The sequence below is a fragment of the Lemur catta genome, chromosome 8 (assembly GCF_020740605.2).
Source record: "Lemur catta isolate mLemCat1 chromosome 8, mLemCat1.pri, whole genome shotgun sequence".
Lineage (NCBI taxonomy): Eukaryota > Metazoa > Chordata > Mammalia > Primates > Lemuridae > Lemur > Lemur catta.
The window spans coordinates 24858494-24877542 of NC_059135.1; the positions used below are offsets into that span (position 1 = coordinate 24858494).

General features: G+C 38.0%; 1 protein-coding gene across 1 annotated transcript in view; it reads right to left on the bottom strand.

Annotated features, from left to right (window-relative positions):
• Positions 1–6662: 6662 nt before the first annotated feature.
• Positions 6663–19049, bottom strand: part of PTH2R (parathyroid hormone 2 receptor) — a 101565-nt gene continuing 89178 nt past the window's right edge. The window contains exons 10-13 of the mRNA XM_045560149.1: positions 15451–15545; positions 10768–10906; positions 9140–9181; positions 6663–7404 (exon numbers count right to left, since the gene is read on the bottom strand). Of these exons, the coding sequence (XP_045416105.1) occupies positions 7027–7404; positions 9140–9181; positions 10768–10906; positions 15451–15545 (654 nt within the window). The 3' untranslated portion in view covers positions 6663–7026. The remainder of the gene's footprint in view (positions 7405–9139; positions 9182–10767; positions 10907–15450; positions 15546–19049) is intronic.

Consider the following 19049-nt stretch of genomic DNA (forward strand, 5'->3'; position numbering starts at 1 on the left):
GTTGGAGGACCCACACTACCCTACTTCAAGACTTACTATAAAGCTACAGTAATCAAGACAGTGTGGTATTATCGGTGAAAAAAATAGACAAACAGATCAATAGAAAAGAATAGAGAGCCTAGAAATAGACTGACATAAGTAGACTGAACTAATCTTTGACAAAGAAGCAAAGGCAATACAATGGAGAAAAGACAGTCTTTTCAACTAATGGTGCTGTAATAACTGGACATCCACATGCAAAAAATAAATAAATCTAGACACAGACCTTACACCCTTGACAAAAATTAACTCAAAACAGATCACAGTCCTAAATGTAAAATGCAAAACTATAAAACCCCCAGAAGATAACATAATGGAAAGCCTTGATAACATTATCCCATTGCTATTAATTAAACTCTAGACTTTATTTGGATATACCAGTTTTGCCATTAATCTCCTCTTTCTGTCCCATGACTGCTCTGGTGTAACACACTGCATTTCATACCCATGTCTCTCCAGTCTCCTCTGACCTGTGACAGTTTCTCAGTTTATCCTCTTTTTTCATGAACTTGATGGTCTTGAGGAATAATGGCCAGGCACCTTGTAAAGTGTTGCTCATGTCTAGGTTCATCTGTTGTTTTTTTCTATGCTTAAACTAGAGTAAAATGAGATATTTTAAAGGAAATTGCCTTTGTTAAATAGTCCTATGCTAAGAAGTCATTTTCTGTGGGGGGTAGGGGAGGGTGGGGAAGACAAAACCTGTGAAAATCTTTTGGTTTATTCTACCCCATCAGACCCCAAAACAAGATTCAGCAAGATTAAATCACATATTGCAGCTCTGGAGGCATATGCAGATTTTAGAGAGTTCTTATGATTTAACAAAGCATTTTTTTCCAAGCTACTCACCTCTGAATATGTTAGATGCCCTGGTAGCCAAGTGGAATGGAACCGGAAGGGATCGCCTCCCATGCTCCTCTAATTAAGCTGAATTGAGATGCCTGCCTTTTGCCTGCTGAGGTTGGCATTTTTCTGAGACGTGGATTTGTGTTGCCATGCTTTAGGGAGGTCTAGGTAGGCAAATATTGGAAATATGTCAACAAGAATCTGCTGTATGTCCTAGAGATGTGAAAAAATGTATGCAAACTCACAGCTTTATGTACTAATTTTATTTCCCTATTTAGCCATTTAAATCATTAATAAAATGAGCCACATAAACTCTCAAAATAAAATGTAGTTTTAGAAGAGATTAGAAGTCTACAGTGGAACTGAATTTAAATGTTAGTAGCATTAAATTAAAAGTCAGTAAGGGATAAGAATGTTTGCCTATTTACCTGGCTACAGCAGCATTTATGGATACTTTTATTGCTCTGTGTAGTTTTTATAATAGTGCATAAATGGAAACCTACATAAAAGCTATCTTTAAATGCCATAGAGATGAGTAATCTAAAATTATTCAGAATCATTTTAACAACAATACATGGGCAAATTTCCATGGTCTCATGAGGCAGCTTAAAAACAGGAATTAGATCTTTACATCTAGTTATTTGTTTTGGATGGGAACAAAAGGAGAATTTAGAATTTATTTTTATTCTGATAGTCATGAAATACTGGGAGATAAAAATGCTTTTATCCAAAACTATAATCACATTTTTATTATTTTTCACATTCCCATAATTAGTAGTAATTCTACCATCAAAATAGTTGAAACTAATTCTTATTTATTTATGGATTTGGCTTACTATTAGGCTCTCCATAAAGAAAGTAAAAATAATGAAAACCACATGGGTAAAATAATGATCAGGGGCTTTGGAGTTAAACAGAACTGGGTTTAAATCTTCACTCAGCTACTTTGATCTGGAGCAAATTATCTAGCCTCTCTAATTGTTTTTATAGTTTTGAGATGGGGATAATGATACCATCATGTGTTACAATGATTATATGATAAAACATACTGAACATACTATGTTCAGTTCCTAAACCAAAGCAAGTGTACATCAATTGTTTATCTATGTTATTCCTAAGCAACCACAGGGAGGCCATTTTTTTTAACCTAGAAGAGCTCTGGATGCACAGGTAAGAGCTTTACTGAACAAGTGATTCCCTGTTTGTCTTAGGGAGAGGGCTTGAGGCTGGAGGAATAGTCAAAGCAGGTCTAAAGAGAAAAGACTGATATCCAGCCCACAAAACCAGTTTATAACTCTTTAGAAAAGATGAGAATGTCTTCCACAAATTTTGAACAAACTCAACCATATAAATATTTACACTTCCAAGATAAAACAATTGCTGGAACATGTAAATTACAGTTAAATAGCAATCTAGACAACTTCCTTCCTTTTACATGCAGCACATAAAATACCATAAAAACTGGCAAAATAATTGATCTCCATGAAGGAATCAGCCAAATAGTAATAATGTAGTTTAACTTTAATCAACCATTAGAGTTCTTTTCATTTGGGAAATTCATATGAATCTCTGTAATAGTTTTCTATGGCTGTCATAACAAATGACCACAAACTTGGTGGCTTAAAACAACACAGATTTTTATTTTACAGTTCTGCAGGTTAGACGTCCAATAAGAGTCTCACTGGGCTAAAATCAAGTTGTCAGCAGGGCTGTATTCCTTTCTGGAAGCTCTAAGGGAGAATCTGTTTTTCTGCCTTTTCCAGCTTCTACAGGCTGCCCGCATTCATTGGCTTACAATTCCCTTCCTCCATCTCCAAAGCCAGCAACTTTAGATCTAGTCCTTACATCACATCACTCTGACTTCCTCTTCTGCCTTCCTCTTCCACTTTTAAGGACATCTGTGATTAAGCTGGATCTATCCAGATAATCCAAAATAATTGTCCTATTTTAAAGTCAACAGATTGATTAGCAATCGTTAATTCCATTTGGAACTTAAATTCTCCTTTGCCCTGAAACCTAATATAGTCACAGGTTCTGGGGATTCAGATGTGGACATCTTTGGGGGGGGGGGAGCATTATTCTACCTATCACAATATCCAAGGGAGATCACCTCTGAAGTATGTAATATTAATCCCTGGATATAAGTAATATACTGTAACTCATACATACCTTATTCATTTTATTCCAAAAGTTCAAAAACAGGGTTTTTTTTGACAACTTTAGAACCTGCAAAGCAAATATGTTTCCATGTAATTTCACAAGAGTAATAAAGAGTCACATAGCCAAAATGATTCCTCTTTACATTAGGCAGTGAGAATTGGTTATCTCTAACTTCAGTCTTTCTTTTGGCCACAGGAAAAATATGGTATCAAAATTTACATCCACATGAATAAGGCATATAAAGCTATCTTCACATATCCTTGCAACTTATCATACCATTCAAATCTCTTGCATCTAGAACTTGCTCTATTTCCAAAAGGAAACATATCTGTTAAATTAGCAATAAGTACCTCGGAATGATGACTCAGAAAGTGAAGTTTTATATAGTGTGATTGAGATCTAGAATGTGAATACAGAAATTGTGTCAGGCTTTCCTTTAAATAGGCTCATTCAGAGTAATTGTTGATATTTCAAGCTTCAGTTACATACCATTATACCTAAAGATATCTGATTGCTTGATTCCATTAGAAAAAATTATGAACTATATAGGCTATCACTCCTCAAGCATATTTTAGAAACCCATTGCTTAATTCTATGTAAGTGCACTGTCGAGGTGAGGTGGCACAGATCAAATGTATCCAGCGCCCAGGCAGGTAAAGGAAATAAATGGACAGGGCCAGGTGGGCACTGGACAGACTTGAGCCCTTGCTCTGTCTAAAAAGGTCAGCCACCAATCAGTCCAGCTGATGGCTATCTCATGAGATCCTCAGGTACTTTCATAATTCAGAAAGTATAATTTTATGTGAAGTTGCTCAGATTTTAGATGCTGGCAACTAAATAATACACTTTCAAATCCCTTGGCAGCGCAAATAAAACACAGCTATGGACCAAATTTAGCTCATGCACCAGTAGTTTGCACCTCTGGATCCAGATCAGCTAATCATTGATAACTGCCTGATAGTTCACTCAATAAAATCAACAGACTCGTATAACTTATTGTCCAAGCTAATTGGATGCAAACATCATCAAAACCTAGAAGGAAAAACGTGCATATAAAATGAGATTAAGCTGGGCACGGTGGCATGTGCCTATAATCCCAGCTACTCAGGAGGCTGAGCCAGAAGGATCCTTTGAACTCAGGATCCCTTGAGCTGTAAGCCTGGGTAATACAGTGAGACACCATCTCTTAAAAAGAAAAAGTGAGATTAAGAACTCCTAGGAACTAAGGAGTTCTTTGGTCCTTGAAGGAATAAATTATGCCTTATTCTTTTTTATGGTCCAGCACGGAACATAGTATCTGTCTCATAATAGACTCTAAGTAAAATGTTTATTGAATTAGTGAATTAATAAACTTTAAGGAAAATCTTCATAACTCTGAGGGCTTTATTCATACGTGTTAGTGTGAAGAAATGGTGATCTAGCCTTAGATTTTTGGGGTTGGCTTAGAAAGTAAGAACTCTTTATATTTTTTATATTATCAAAGTATATCTATTCTAACAATAGTACTGCAATGAGTAATAAGACTTTTTATAATATAATGGGGCAAAATGAGATTTAACTTAAAAAAATAATGTAACAAGAACCTGAACCAAGTATTTGTAAGGAATTTTTATATTACAAAGTGTTTTCAATATGTGATTTCTCTTAACACAGAACAACTCTCTGAGGTAGACAAATGTACTCTTCATTTGAAAAATTGAACTATAAAAAAGTTAATCTCTGTCTCAGCCCATAATGGTTCTTTCCTAATAGGGAGGCAGCCTAGGGATGTAACAATATAGGATTGAATCAGATGAATTACCTACACACAATGGCACCTTCATAAACAGGAAGGGAAGGAAATAGCCTACACTGTGGCACAGAAGAAAAAGGAAAGAAAAAGCATGGAAAGAGGTGTCATATTTTTCAAAAGTGTTTGTAGATATCAGAGCACTTTATTCATCGTGACACTATTTGCATATTGGTTAAATCATTCAGCAAAATAAGATAGATCAGCTTGATCTGTGTCATTTTACCTGGAAATATGTTGCTCTGATACTTTTTATTTCCTACATGTATGTCTTCTCCACTAGAATGGAAACTTCATGAGAGTCAAAGGCTGAAACATATTACAAGTTCCTAAAATACAATCTACCCAGAAAGAATTAACTGATTTTTTTATTGGTTAATGAGCTACAAATATATTGGTGACAATATAGCATGATTAAAAAACATGGGACTTAATATATTACCGGCCTCTGAGTGGAGGGTTTTACAAGTTTTTGGTGTTCTTTGCAGAAAAAAAATTTGAGGGTGCACCACATAAACCAAGCAAGAGAAAGCTTTATTGACAGTGAAAGTATTAATACACCCTCAGGAAAGAGAACAAGCAGGCTGGAAAAGAGCAGCTGCCCTGAGAGAAAGTGGTCCTAGGTCTTTTGTAGTCTCATTATTATAATGAAGGGGAGGAATATTCAAGTCCAAGGGGTTGGCTTTTACTAAGAATTTGGGTAGTAATTCCTAGAATTGAGTTTCCTCCCATTTTCATACTTTGTACGGTTGCTTCAGAACTATCACGGTGATCTCAAGGGCAGAGAAATTTTAAAATCACAATGTAAATGGTATTGTAATGAGCCAAAGTGCATGTAAGGTGACAGAGATAGCTGACAAGAATTGGTTGAAGCCAGCTCTTGCCTGCGGTTATCAGCCCATTTTGTTTAAGGGCTGTTTTACTTTAACACCTGCACCTGATCTCCAAACACCTGCATCTGGTCTTAGCCCTATCTCCTAGTGTCCTGCTCTAACAAATAGATCTGTGTGTAAAACCATGCTCAGCCAATGACTAGCTGTGCAACTTTGGGCAAGTTACTCTACTTCTATGAGCCACACTGTTGTCTGTCAAAAGAGTGTCAGTTGTAAGACTTACTCTGTAAGTTTGTATTGAGGATTAAATACGTTAATGCTTGTAAAAACCTAGCAGGATGCCTGCTGATACATGGCATGCACTCAATAAATCTTTGCAAAACTGCAATATGCTGAAATTTCAAGTTTAGTAAAGTAAGGAAGCTAAATGCTGATATCTGTACATCTGGAGAAGGTAAATTTGGTTGGTTTTCAAAAATAAAGTGGGATGCTGGAAGGAAAATTTAAAAAGTAACCCGAAATGTATTTTTAAAATAAACTTTTAATTTATCCCACATGCCATGTGCTTATAGTAACAGATCAAACAAGAAAAAGATACAGATGCAGTGTGATTTACTATCAATATCAATGATTACAAATAAAATCAGTTGCAGACACAGGCTCACTAATTGAAAAAAAACCTTTCTACATGTCATGATTTACAAAGAAGGAGTGAAGACCTGATCTCTGGTCACAAAAGGGACATTGAAAAGGAGGGCTGTGAAATATTCCTTTTTGAGAGATTTTCATTGTTCCTAGAAACAAGTTTAATTGTCATAAATTCATTATTTTATCAATGTCCAGCCAACTAATTTTCCAATGAGTACTTGTTCTTAGATCTTTTATCTCTCAACTGACATTTTCAGATCCTAATTGCTCCTATGCACAGGCAAAACGAATGCAATGATATAAAGTACATTCAAGTGAGAAAGACAAGAAGAGAGTGCTCATTTCTTAAAAGGAAAATGACATACTAAATGATTTTTATCCTCTTTAGGGTGACATTTATGAGAGAAAGCTGGAACCAAGCAACTGAAACTTTTTCCACCCAAAGTAGCAGGAAAAAAATGAATAATCAAGGAGCAAGTACCATACATGAATCTAGAGGAGAATCTGATGTCAACATAAGGTGATAAACTACTCCATTGACATTTCCCTTTTTGTGTCCTTAAGATTTATAAGAGCCAGATCCATGGAGCACATAAACTTCTAAATAACACCCTAACCCTGAATTTTCAGCCTTCAGGCTCAAGCAGAGGAATGCCAGACAACCTTCCCTCCCACAACCGAAGGGACCAGCCCGTTCAAGCCACCGGTGCTGATTCAGAGAACATCCTCGGTTTCTACTCTGCATCCTTCAGTGTCTGGGTGAAATGCCACAGGCCTGGAAGCCTCCATCGGGATAGCATCGCCCTGCTCCCCGCAACCTTCCCTGGTCTCCTCGGGGACGGAGTGCGGCGGGCAGTCCTGCTCCGAGTTGCTCCCGACGTAGCCGGGCAGCGTCACGTGGCCGTCGGGCCGCCGGCCCGCGCCCTTGGCCGCCGGGCCCGAGACCCGCGCCGCCGCCTGCGACTGGCTGCTGGTGCTGTGCGTGACGGTGGTGAGCACCGAGCCGTACCGGCGGCTGCCGCACGGCCGCGGCCTTCTCCAGTCGGCGGAGAGATGCCACCGGCTCCACATCTTCTTCACCTCGGCCTGAACCTAAGCCGCGAGAAACACGTGCATCAGGAATCACGGGGGCACCGGCAAGCCTGCTACGAGGGTGTTTGCCTTGACCTCAACGATGGTCATAACCATGGATTGAGGTTCCCCTGTGGGCCAGGGACTGTACATAGAGATATTCCGTCGCAGCCTCAAAAACCTTCAAGATAGGTTATTTGTGGAAACGAGCCAACTGAAGATGAGAGAGGGGTAAAGAGATTTATCTAAGGTTAGAATTTAAATAGAAGTTGACATGCAGCTTATAGAAATATAAGACTTATGAGAGAGGAAAAAAGAAGACTCCGGGTTGGAGGAGAAACAGACATTGCAAATAGCGTCAGGCTCTCGCTTGCACGTGACAGCCTCGTCAGAACCCTTGCACCAAGAGACCTGACCAAACTCGCCAGCATGAGAGCCATTTCTTTAAAATGTATCATAGTCATCAGGAAGGGTAAGGCCCCAGTCTCCCCATCTCTGTGGGAGGACAGAACCCTAAGTTAGACACCTGCCTGCTGGCAGACGCAGCTGGCCTGGTCCCCTTTACACTGACCAACTTTGTACTTCTTTCACTTCTCTGACTCTACTGAGCCCCTGCACTGCCCCCTCCCTCCTTCTCCCTTTAAAATGCCCAAATCACCTCTGCCCAAATTGGAATGCGGCTCTGCTCTTTCCCCTACTTGTCAGTAGTCACTAGATGACACCAGCTGAGGCTGAGGGATAGAAGGCACTCAGTTTGAAAGGTGACTGCCAAGCCATCAATTTGCATAGGCATACTGAAGGAGGAAAAACGAGGAAAAGATCTTAATAGAAAAGTAGGCACTGCAAATGCAGTCTTAATAGGGCAAGGCTCTTGCTTCCATTCCTGCTTGTGAAGATTCCATTCTACTTCTATTGCCACTTTCCAGAAGGGAGTTTATTTGGAAATTCCATGGAAAGCAGTGGAAACTGGTAAGCTGATGTCACCTGAAACAATAAATGCCTATCTGTTCATCTTGACAAAAAATCAACATCTGGTCTACTCACCTCTCCTGCCACATAAGGTAAAAACAATACAGAAGTAAATCAGGAAATTAATGAATTACTACTTAATTTAAGCTCTTGCTGCAAGAACTGGACTAGCACACCACAATGTCCAAACCCTAAACATAGTCAGAAGCATCAGCTGGTCTATGGCAATAACAAGTAACCTTGTGCTTCTGGGGCCTGCAGAAAGTTTAAAATTTGAGAGAAGAAAGGTGGCAACTCATCCAACAGCAGGACATATTAAAAGTTACAAGGTAAAATGTGTTATACAACGTGGTTACTTCTCTCTGGCCAACTCCTAAATAAACTGATATTGTCCCATCATCATCCTGTAGTTTAAAAAATATCAAATGATTTGAATGGATTTGTCACAGGAAAACATATTTGAGTTTCTTAACATTCCTCTTGCAGTGGAATGTATGTTTAAGTATTAATTGGGATATGAAGGTCCCTGTCCATCCAAGTATTGATTTGTATTCCAGCAAGGTGTTTTTAAATATCAGAGCTTACAACTGAGTTGACATTTAAAAGTTCTGGAAGAAGAAGACCTTAGATCATTTACACTAATTCTTGCTTTCCCAAAATAATAGTATGATTAAAATAGCTCCCTTCTCCCCACCTTTTCTGTCCTGTAAATCCTGGGAATTTAAAAACTATTTACAAGCTAACTCAGAGCAAGACTTGTGGATGTCCAAGGTTCCTACAAACCCACCTCTCCATTGCAGTAGCAGTAGATGATAGACACAAAGAAACCCTGCAGAACAAACAAAAAAGAATGTTAGTCCACTGACAATTCACGAAGCTCACAGCACCAGAGTGTCTTATGTCAAAATGTATACATGGAAAAACTGGGTTTTTTTAAGATTGCTTTAGAAAATTATACAAATTCTTATCTCCTAATGTTTCCAAATCCTTAAGTTTACGTTTAATTTGTTTCATTGGTGTCAGCCCGAACCAAACAAGTCACAACAAAACACTCCAAGATACACAAAGAACAAATTTCTTTTATATTAGTTTCATTTATGTTGTCACTCAAGGATCACATAATGTCCATCCCCTGCTTGGTCAAAAGAGATATTTATAAGCTGTGAATGCTGAAAACTACAGACATAGAGTCTTATGTGGTTACTACATAAACTTTTCTTCATTCATTCAAAAATATTTATTGAAATTACATAGTATGTTATGAGCTGCTCAGCCTGACAGGGTTAAACAATCTAGCAAGACAGACAAGGTCTCTGTTCTAGAAGGGAAGAAACATGGATTAACATATAAACAAACAACCACGTGAGAAAAATGCAAGATGATAAGGGTAAGGACGTAAAATAAGTGATGTTAAAGAAAGAGAATGATAGAGTAGATATATTAGATGAAGAACTCAAAAAAGACCTCTCTGAGGAAGTGACATTTAAACTGGTTTTAGTGACAGGAACAAGAAGCCAGCTGTGTGAATATATGGGAAAAGGGAAACAGCAAGTGGGACCCCCTGAGGTAGAATGAGCTTGAGGAACAGGAAGTGTGGCAGGATAGTGTGGCTCTAACTTAGTGGGCTACATGGAACATGGCGGGAGACAGGTTGAGGGGTGGGCAGGCTCCACGCCATTCCTCGTATGACAGACAATGGCGTTTGAATTTCATTCTGAGTGCAGTAGGAAGCCTTTAGACATTTCTGACAAGTAACTGACGTGATCAAATTTATATTCTTAAGATTCTTCTGCCTATTGTATATGGACTAGATCTAAGGCAGCAGGAGACGCAGCAAATGAGTAAGCAGGATGAAGAGTGATGCACGTGAGAGACGATGGCAATCACATTTCAAATGAGATAAAATGTGTGGCAGCAACCTCGTCCTCTTTTTTGTCTCCCTTATCCCCTTCCCCTTTTTTGTCCTCTTCCTTGCCTTCATCTTTTTTTTTCTTTTTGCCATTCTAGAATATTGTGTATTTTTTTAATTTTTTTTAATTTCAAAATTTTTACGAGGGTACAAAGGTTTGGGTTACATCTATTGCATTTGCACTGCCCAAGTCGCTTTCATTTATTTTCCATACACACAAGCAGAGGTCCCTGCTCTGTATGTGTCACATATTTTACAAGATGTTTCATTATCTCTCCACCCAGGCTTGTCTGTGTGACAGACGGCTCTAGAACTGCCCCAGCTGTGAGCAGAGGATTAACCTGACCTCTGTAGGACAGAAAAGCACAAGCATCTTAGAATATCACCTTCTCACGGTCCCCAGGAGACAGGCGCATCAAAGCCAGAGAGAGGGCAGAGAAACAGATTGCCAGGGAGAAAAAAGAAAGTGAATTACAAGAATCAGATGACCAGGTGCCACTCTTTACCTGAAAGGAGTTGAAGAAGAGCTCACAGTGCATGCGGATCTCCCACCCGAGCCCGGTGAAGGAGTGGGGCAAGCACACGAACACGATGTAATGCACTCCAAACACCAGGACCAGCACCAGCGTGGATTTGGCCAGTTTCCTGAAAAAGAACAGCAAGCCTCTTTACTAATCAACTAGAGTGCCCTAACATCACTCTGAAAAGAAAATTACATTTTCTCCTTTAAGATGAAAGGGTGAATCCCTCTGGAGACTGTTCTCAAAATCAAACTAACTTTCACTGTTCCTACTGTGTATGGCTAGGAGTCAAAAACTAGGTAAAAACAAAACACAAAGCAGTGCAACGCATTGTGAAACGATAACAAATGTAATGATAACAACCGTTTAGGGACAGCTTGGTTCAATGCAGAGTAAGGAGAAGTTGCCTCAGGCAACAAAAATTTAGTGGGTATCCTGCTAGCTCAGCCATCTGGGTTTTTTCCTTCTTTGTCTATGACTAAGCTCTTTACAACTCTGTAGAGATAAAGGTTAATTTACAGAAAACAGATAGTAATTATATTCATTTTCTATTGTTGTGTAAAAAATTGCCACAAATTCAATGGTTTAAAACAATACCATTTATTATCTCTCAGTTTCTATAGGCCAAGAGTCCAGGCACTGGGTCCTTAGCTCAGAGGCTCACAGGCTGAAATTAACATGTTACCTGGGGCTGCATTCTCATCTGGACCTCAGGGTTCACTTCTGAGCTCATTCTGATTGCTAGAAGACCTCAGTTCCTTGCAGTTGCACGCTGGCTGCTGGCTGCTGGCTGCTGGCCAGGGCTCACTCAGTTCCTACAGGCTCCTCTTAGGTTCCAGCCAGAGGCACTCACTACCTGTCAGATTACTTCCTCAAAGCCAGCACGAGAATCTCTCTCCAGGCTGCCAGGATGGAGTCTTATATAACATATCATAATCAGAGGAGTGACTATCCTATCACCTTTATTTGCCATATAATATAAACTAATCCATGGAGAGGTCTATCTCATCACAGGTCTTACCCACACTCAAGGCAAGAGGTGTGGGGGTGTGGTGGGGATGATACAAGCATGTACACCCAGGGGCAGGAATCTTTGGAGCCGTCTTAGAAATATGCCCACCACAGCAATGCAAAGAATTCCTATCCATAGAAACATGAATTCTCCAGTGAAATGCCACTAATTATAACCCTGTGGATGTTGATAAGTTTTGCTAGTTTGCATCCCCTTATAAATTCAATTCCTCATTCATTATCTGACTATATGTTGAGTTCTATTTTGAATCAGTTGTAATATCATTTCCTTCATTAATTGAGTTAAATAAAATATTTGAAGTGTGTTCATTTATATTTATATGAGTTATGATTATTTCTTCTTTTAAAATGTATCCTTTCCTAGCAGCAAATGAGTTATAGTGGCATGTGCCAGGCAAATGTATACATGGGTTGTCTGTCTATTCACTTATTAAGCTGGGCTTTTCCACTCAGTTCAAATTATACAGCAATCCTAGGCACTGATTTTTTTTTCATTATCCATCTGGCCACCCACGCACATTGTTTGTACGTCTTTACAGCCTGGCTATCTGAAAATGCACAGCTGTCTAATGAGATGAGTCAGGAATGTACCAACTGATAGTGGTCTTCTGGCTTGCTGGAAACATGGTAATGGCTTGGTGTCCAAAGCCAGAAGAGGAATACAGAGGAGTCAAATGGTTTGGGGACTCAGTGTCCTGTTTAGAAAATAGGTTCCCAATTCTTACAGAATCTCTCCCAAGGTGATCTCTCCCCAGGTGAATAGGTCTGGGAAATGTCTGATTTATTTAAGAGTCAATTTAGCTTTAAAAAAAACTGTTGCTCTTAAGCCTTTCTTGATCCCTTCTGACCTTGAATTAACTTTTCCTTCTTTTCTATACATATGGCATTTTGTATGGGCATCTCTACTGGTACTTTCCTCACTTTATTAAATCAGTCCCTAGATCTGTCTTTCTCCCCGACTTTTATCTCCCCACACCATCCCCACTAGATTGTGGGCTCAACAAGAGCACTCAGCAAATGAGCTATTAGCTAATAAGCACCACACTCCTGTTACATCCTGTGCTGGTTGTCTCATTTTATTCTATTAATAACAATTATGTGAGAGATCTATTATTATCCCATTACTAGGTGAGGAGAGAGGCTCAGAGAAGGAAAGTACTCACCCAAAGTTACACAGTAAGGTGGTGATTCAGCCCTAAAATCTGTCCTCTTTACTATCACTGCATAATAAATATTGGTTGGATTTATTCTAAAAATAATAAACATTAATATGGGTTTTTTTTGTCTAACATTGACTAGAAAGTCAAATTAGCCAAAACATTCAAGTATTCTTTTACAATGAATCTTGTACTTTTTGTATCTCTTATGTTTTTCCAGTCCTGGCTTACTTTTCCTTACTTTTCAAAGGAGTTAAGTTGTAATTTAAAAAAAAAAAAAAAAGTCTCTGTTTTTTAAATCCAATAGATTATTTCATTTTCTTCACATCAGTCTTGTTTTAAAATAACTGATTGTAAACTATAGTTATACACTATGTCACCCTGGGGGAAACTGGTTGAAGGATATACGGGATCTCTCTTTATTATTTTTACAACTGCATGTGAATCTACAATTATCTCAAAATAAAAACTCTTTGTATTAATTCATTTCCATTTTAAACCACCATATCAACTAAAGGATTTCATGTACTTCTCAGAAGTCTTTGTGTGTGAGCACATGCTCGCCTGGAGAGACTATCTCAGCTCTGAAAGATGTTTTCATTCTTCCATAATAGTATGTGTGGAAATATGCTTAATAATAACTGTTTTAGGTGCCACCATTTGGAAATATATTTTTATTGTTTTATCTTAGCAAGAATATTTGAATATTTGTTAGGCAAAGTAATAACAGAATGAAATATAAGTTAAAAGGTACAAAAATGAGTTGATGTGAATTTAAACAGTCAATTAAACCTCATAGTAGGAATGTCACTGAGACAGGACACAGATTAATTTTCCTAACTCCATTTAAAAAGTGAGATGCTATTTAAACTTGATGGTGGTCTAAGGCCTCAGAAACTAAATACTGAATTGAATTCCCAAATTGATTCCAAGTAGGTTCCCACATTTTTCTCTACCTACATTTTTATCTATGGCTTATCTCTGGACATGATTAAGGATACTAGATATGTTTCTGCTATGAAAAAAAATGCATTTGGCTGAAAAATATTTTCCCTGATTTTTATTTGTCTGGACTGTTTTAATCAACAACTTCAAACTTTAAAAACTTCTGGGCACCAGATTATTTAAAAGTTATTCTAAATTCTGAGTAGTAGTAAATTCAATCCTTGATAAATTATTTTCTTCAATTATTCTGAGAAATCATCCCCTATGAATTAACTCAAAATATTATATATTCTATCCATTTTTAAAAGTAAGCCACCCTTTGTTCTCTCCAAATTTCTCATATCTCTTGGACAACATTTTACTAAAAGTGTAAGTTCACATCATTCAGAACTATAGAAATAAGCAGCTTTTGCTTAGAACTAGAGAAATAAGTAGCTTCCAAACACCATTGTACTTTTTCACTTTATGAAGATGAATGAAAGGTTATTTACATTTTCCATTGTTTTATCATCCTTTGGCCTTTGTCTTTGCCGATGGAATGTGGCATGAGACAAGCAATAGCATAGGCCCTTCACTATAAACTCTCATGTACAATTTATATTATAGTACTACCTTTTGCTGCACATTGAAAATAACTGCAGCTAGCAGCTGCTGATTTGTTACTACTGTGCATCCTCTCTAGACTCCAGGCCATTCCTTTAGTCTCTGCAGCTCAACAGTAAGTTCTACCTTTATAAATGATGGAGAGGAATAAATCAACAAAGGACTTAGAAAAGATTCGTGAGAGAGAACCAAAATGCTAACTGTGATTTCTTCCTTTCGGTGTCTAAGATAGCATTTCATAACAATCTGAGGCAGAAAGAAAGAGTTGCCTGCTTTGGAATTATAAAGCCAAATCCACATCCACTTGATTACTGGATGGATGTGTCCAGTTGGATAGACAGCACTATTATTCAGAACTTCCAAAATGATCATTATGAGAAATGGACACGCCCTTAAAATAGTTTGATGATGATCATAAATATACAGTTTATCTTTTTCATCAGGAAAAATAGAAGAATGGACTGACCTCTCTCAATCAATTCATTTGAAAGTTCTCAAAAATTTATATTTGGTAGGAGCCAATTTGATGGAAAGATTGAAAACAATACAGCATATTTCTTGGTTTTCTTGATTTTGAAAAAGTTCTTGATTTTTTCAGTTACGGCATATTTTTAGAACACAGATAAAATTGTCTGCCAAGATCATCAACAAGAGATTTTTCTGGGAGTTCATATATGGTTTGCGGGAAACTCTCATCTGCTAAGAACAGATTAAAAACTATACTTACTTAGAATTTAAGCACATTGGGTAGGTTTGGGGTTACTTATATTTTTCTAAAACATATATACTTTTCTACTAAATCACACAATTGAACCAAACAAAAATATACATTTATAAATTTATCTCTTAAATACATTTCAGATCAATCAATGTCTGTTCTTTAAATAGTAACCAAAATATTTCCTCTGATGGTTATATGTCCAGGAATTACCTGTATTGCTTTCTTGTGTCATGCCCAACTGCATTGGTCTCCCAAATTTTGGTAGCCAGAACTCTAACTGTATTCAGAAACAGAATAAAATTTAGCTGAAAGAGAAGGTAAGATGACAAGGAATTATTAAGTTGGTTGTCAAGATATTTATAAAAATTTACATAAATTGAACATTTTTCTATTCAAAGACCAAAAATTACTGATTCCATAGCTGTGAATGAGGAAATCTGAGAGGAGCTATTGGAAGGCTAGCGATTCTTAATTTGCCCTCATGAAAACACCAAGATGAAAAGTTCCAACAGCACTGGAAATACCAGAGGATGATCTGCCAGGATCCACAGGGACTTTCTAACCCAAAATTCAGATAAAGCCCTGTGGCAAACAGGCAGGACAAGGATAATAGCTATTACATAAATGTAATGGATTGCCCTTTTTGAAATGAATTCCCAGCTCTGTCTCTATTTAGGGAGAGGAATAAAAGAGTTGTTTTGGGGATACTATCTCTCTACAATGTATGAAAAGCACTGGGTAAAGTATATAAAATTTTTAAAAAGACAAGATGTTATATAAGAAAAGCTCCCCAATGTAGTCATAAATTGATGTTGAAATGCTATAAGTGTGGGTACCACTAGAGACAATCAAGCTCCGGCTTTAAAAAGTGGGGGGAGTATTGGTGAGATAAGCCCTTTTATGCCCAAGACCCTTAAGGATCAGTGAAGAGGTCTAAAATGAAGAAGAAAAGGTCTCCAGGTCTGGAGTCATAAAAAGACAGAAGCCTGAACCCCTTTCATTCAGGGATGCCTGCTGTCTAGAAAGTGCTACTACTTAGGAAAAATGGAAATGTAGATTGCCGAGAGTGGGCATGTGTCAATGCCAGAGCAGGAGCCAGAGAGAGGACTCACTGAGTTCTGCATTCCTGGGGATAACTTGTCTTGCAGAGTCCTCAATCATTTCTGGGATTTGGATATTGGATGATTTGTGTGCCTCGGTCTCCAACTCAGCTGATCATCTACATCAGCCCTGACCCTCCGCCACCTCTTTGGCATCTACCATTGACTACCTTGTAAGCACCTCTCAATAATTTCACAGCTTTCTACAGGAACTGAGGGCTGGGTCTTGAGCCCCATACCCTGGGGGAAGGACAAAGATGTGCTTGGAGCTGATGAAAGGAGACAGATGTTTCCAGGCTAATAACAGCTGCCAGTTATTGAACACTCTCTAATTTAAAACCTCACATGAATATGGAATAGACCTCATTATTTTTATTATATCCATTTATTATGGATGAAGAAACTCTAGCTCAAAGAGATTATCTGATTTTACCTGGGCTACTCAGCAATCAGCTGGAATTTGAACCCTGTCTGTCTGAATCTATACTGTGAATTCTTAACCACTGTCTGATACCTTCTCTTCAAGAGGATAAAAAGATACAAAATATGAGAGTTGAGAATTTTCATCTTCACCTACTACAACACTTGGCTCACATACACAGAATCCTTTTCAACAAAACGATGAGAAGCTGCTTGTCTATCACATGGGTGCTGCTTTCTCTGTGGTCAGATTTATTTTATGCCCCATTAATTCCTCTCTCCCTAAGACAACAGTCCCTGGCAATACGATGTAACTGGGGTAAAGATATTGGGAAGTGATGCTGTGCAAGTACTGTGTGAAGGACTAATTGGTAGGAGCTGAAGCTGGAAGAGCTGTGGGGGCAATGGCTGCTGGAGATTGTCATTTGTCATTCCCTATTCCTGGAAAAGGAAGAAGTGTAGACGGCTTTGGATGGGTCAACCTTAAGCTCCACCATATTAAAATAAATGCCAAGGACCAAGCACTCTGTCCTCGGTCAGTAGACCACACTAAACAAATACTGCAACCCCCCAGAAATTTAACTAGATGAAATAAACACCAACCAGTTCCTCCATTTAATTACTGAGGAGATATGTTCAAGAGCGACCAACTGGATTATGGAAAGAATTAAGAAAAATTGAGACTAAGCATAACTTGATGGATAAGTAAACTTACAGGATAAGTAAACAAAATCACACACATGCACGCACATACATACATACTGATACATGCAACAATAGCTGGATGAAATTCTAAATAATTATTCTTAATAATTTAGGAAAATATAGACTATAGGCTAATTAGAAACTAAGTTATTGACTACTTACTATTCTAAATGTTTTTTACATGAATTGACTCTTAGTCTTTGCAACAGCTCAATGAAACAGGCATATTATTGCGCCCATTTTACAGATGAGGAATCAGAGGCACAGGCTATGCAAAGTATACCTGGCCACATAGCTAGCAAGTGGCAGAACGTGGATGCAGCCCATGCTGCCTAGATCCACAGTGTGTGATCTTAACCACAGTGCATCCTGCCCATAAAATAGAGCTGAGTTATTAGCAGGTTGAGGTGAAGACAGAAATGTTTTAAGAGCAAGATGGATTAAAAGATGGTGAGAAATCTAAAATAGAACCAAGTTTTAAAATCAATATTAGAAGCAGCAAAGAGTAGATCTGACAGAGCAGGAAAATGAATTCAGCAATTTAGCAGACACCTGAAGAATCCTCCCAAGTGGAGGGAAAAAGAAAAAAGGCTTACGTGATGATGTATATATACGATGCTTATATGGAAGGCATGAAACTGGGAGTAAACATGCTGATTATTTATTTTTCTGAAGAAAATATAATGACAGAACAAATCAATAAAGACTTAAAAGAAAAAAATCCTAACTAAAGAAAAACGAGTCTGCAGATAGAAAAGTGACATTATACACAGGGCAAAGGAATCAAAGAGAACAAGACAAAGAGGAAGTTTCTGGTGAGATTCTAGAAGTATTAGTAATAGTAGTAGTAGTAGCACTAGTAGTAGTAGTAGTATTCTAAAGGATGAAGACATAATTCTGAGAGATAATCATTATCTCTTTCATATTTCATGTAATCTTGGAGAGAAAATTTTGCCTGAAGTTCTACTTTAAGCAAACTACAGATAAAACAAAAGAAATGAAAAACAGAGCAGGTGTGGAATAAAATGACCACTAGTAAGCATTAAAGCCAATAACACATAGAATGAATTTTGTACAAACAGGGTTTTAAAGATGCAAATACAGAAATTAGATTCTTTTTCAATTAAAGATGTAAATAAATTTAAAGATTTGTTTGAAGTGAACCACAGATGAATTAAGACAAAGAACTCAAAATTTCAGCCATGAACTCTCTGGCTCCTCAGGCTTCCCTATCTCTGAGAACTGGGTCCTGGAGTTCCCTTTGCCTGGCGCCTTCTCCCCACTCCCTCCATTCACTGACCCTTACCAGGTCAGTTGTCAGTTTCAGGTTGGATGTCACTTTTTCTCGGAAGCACTTGTCACATTTAAACGTTTGCCTCGCCCACTAAGCTTAAGCTGTGTGAGGAGAAGCAGGTATCTCTCACCCTCTCACCTCCATTGTCTGCAATGTTCTTGGCGTTTAATCAAGATTTGTTAAAACAGTGAGTGAATAAATGAGTGAGTTTATGCACACTCTAAACACTACTTATTTTGGAGTAAATCAGCATATCCCCCTTCAGTGTAGAATTTTCACTTCTAGATGTG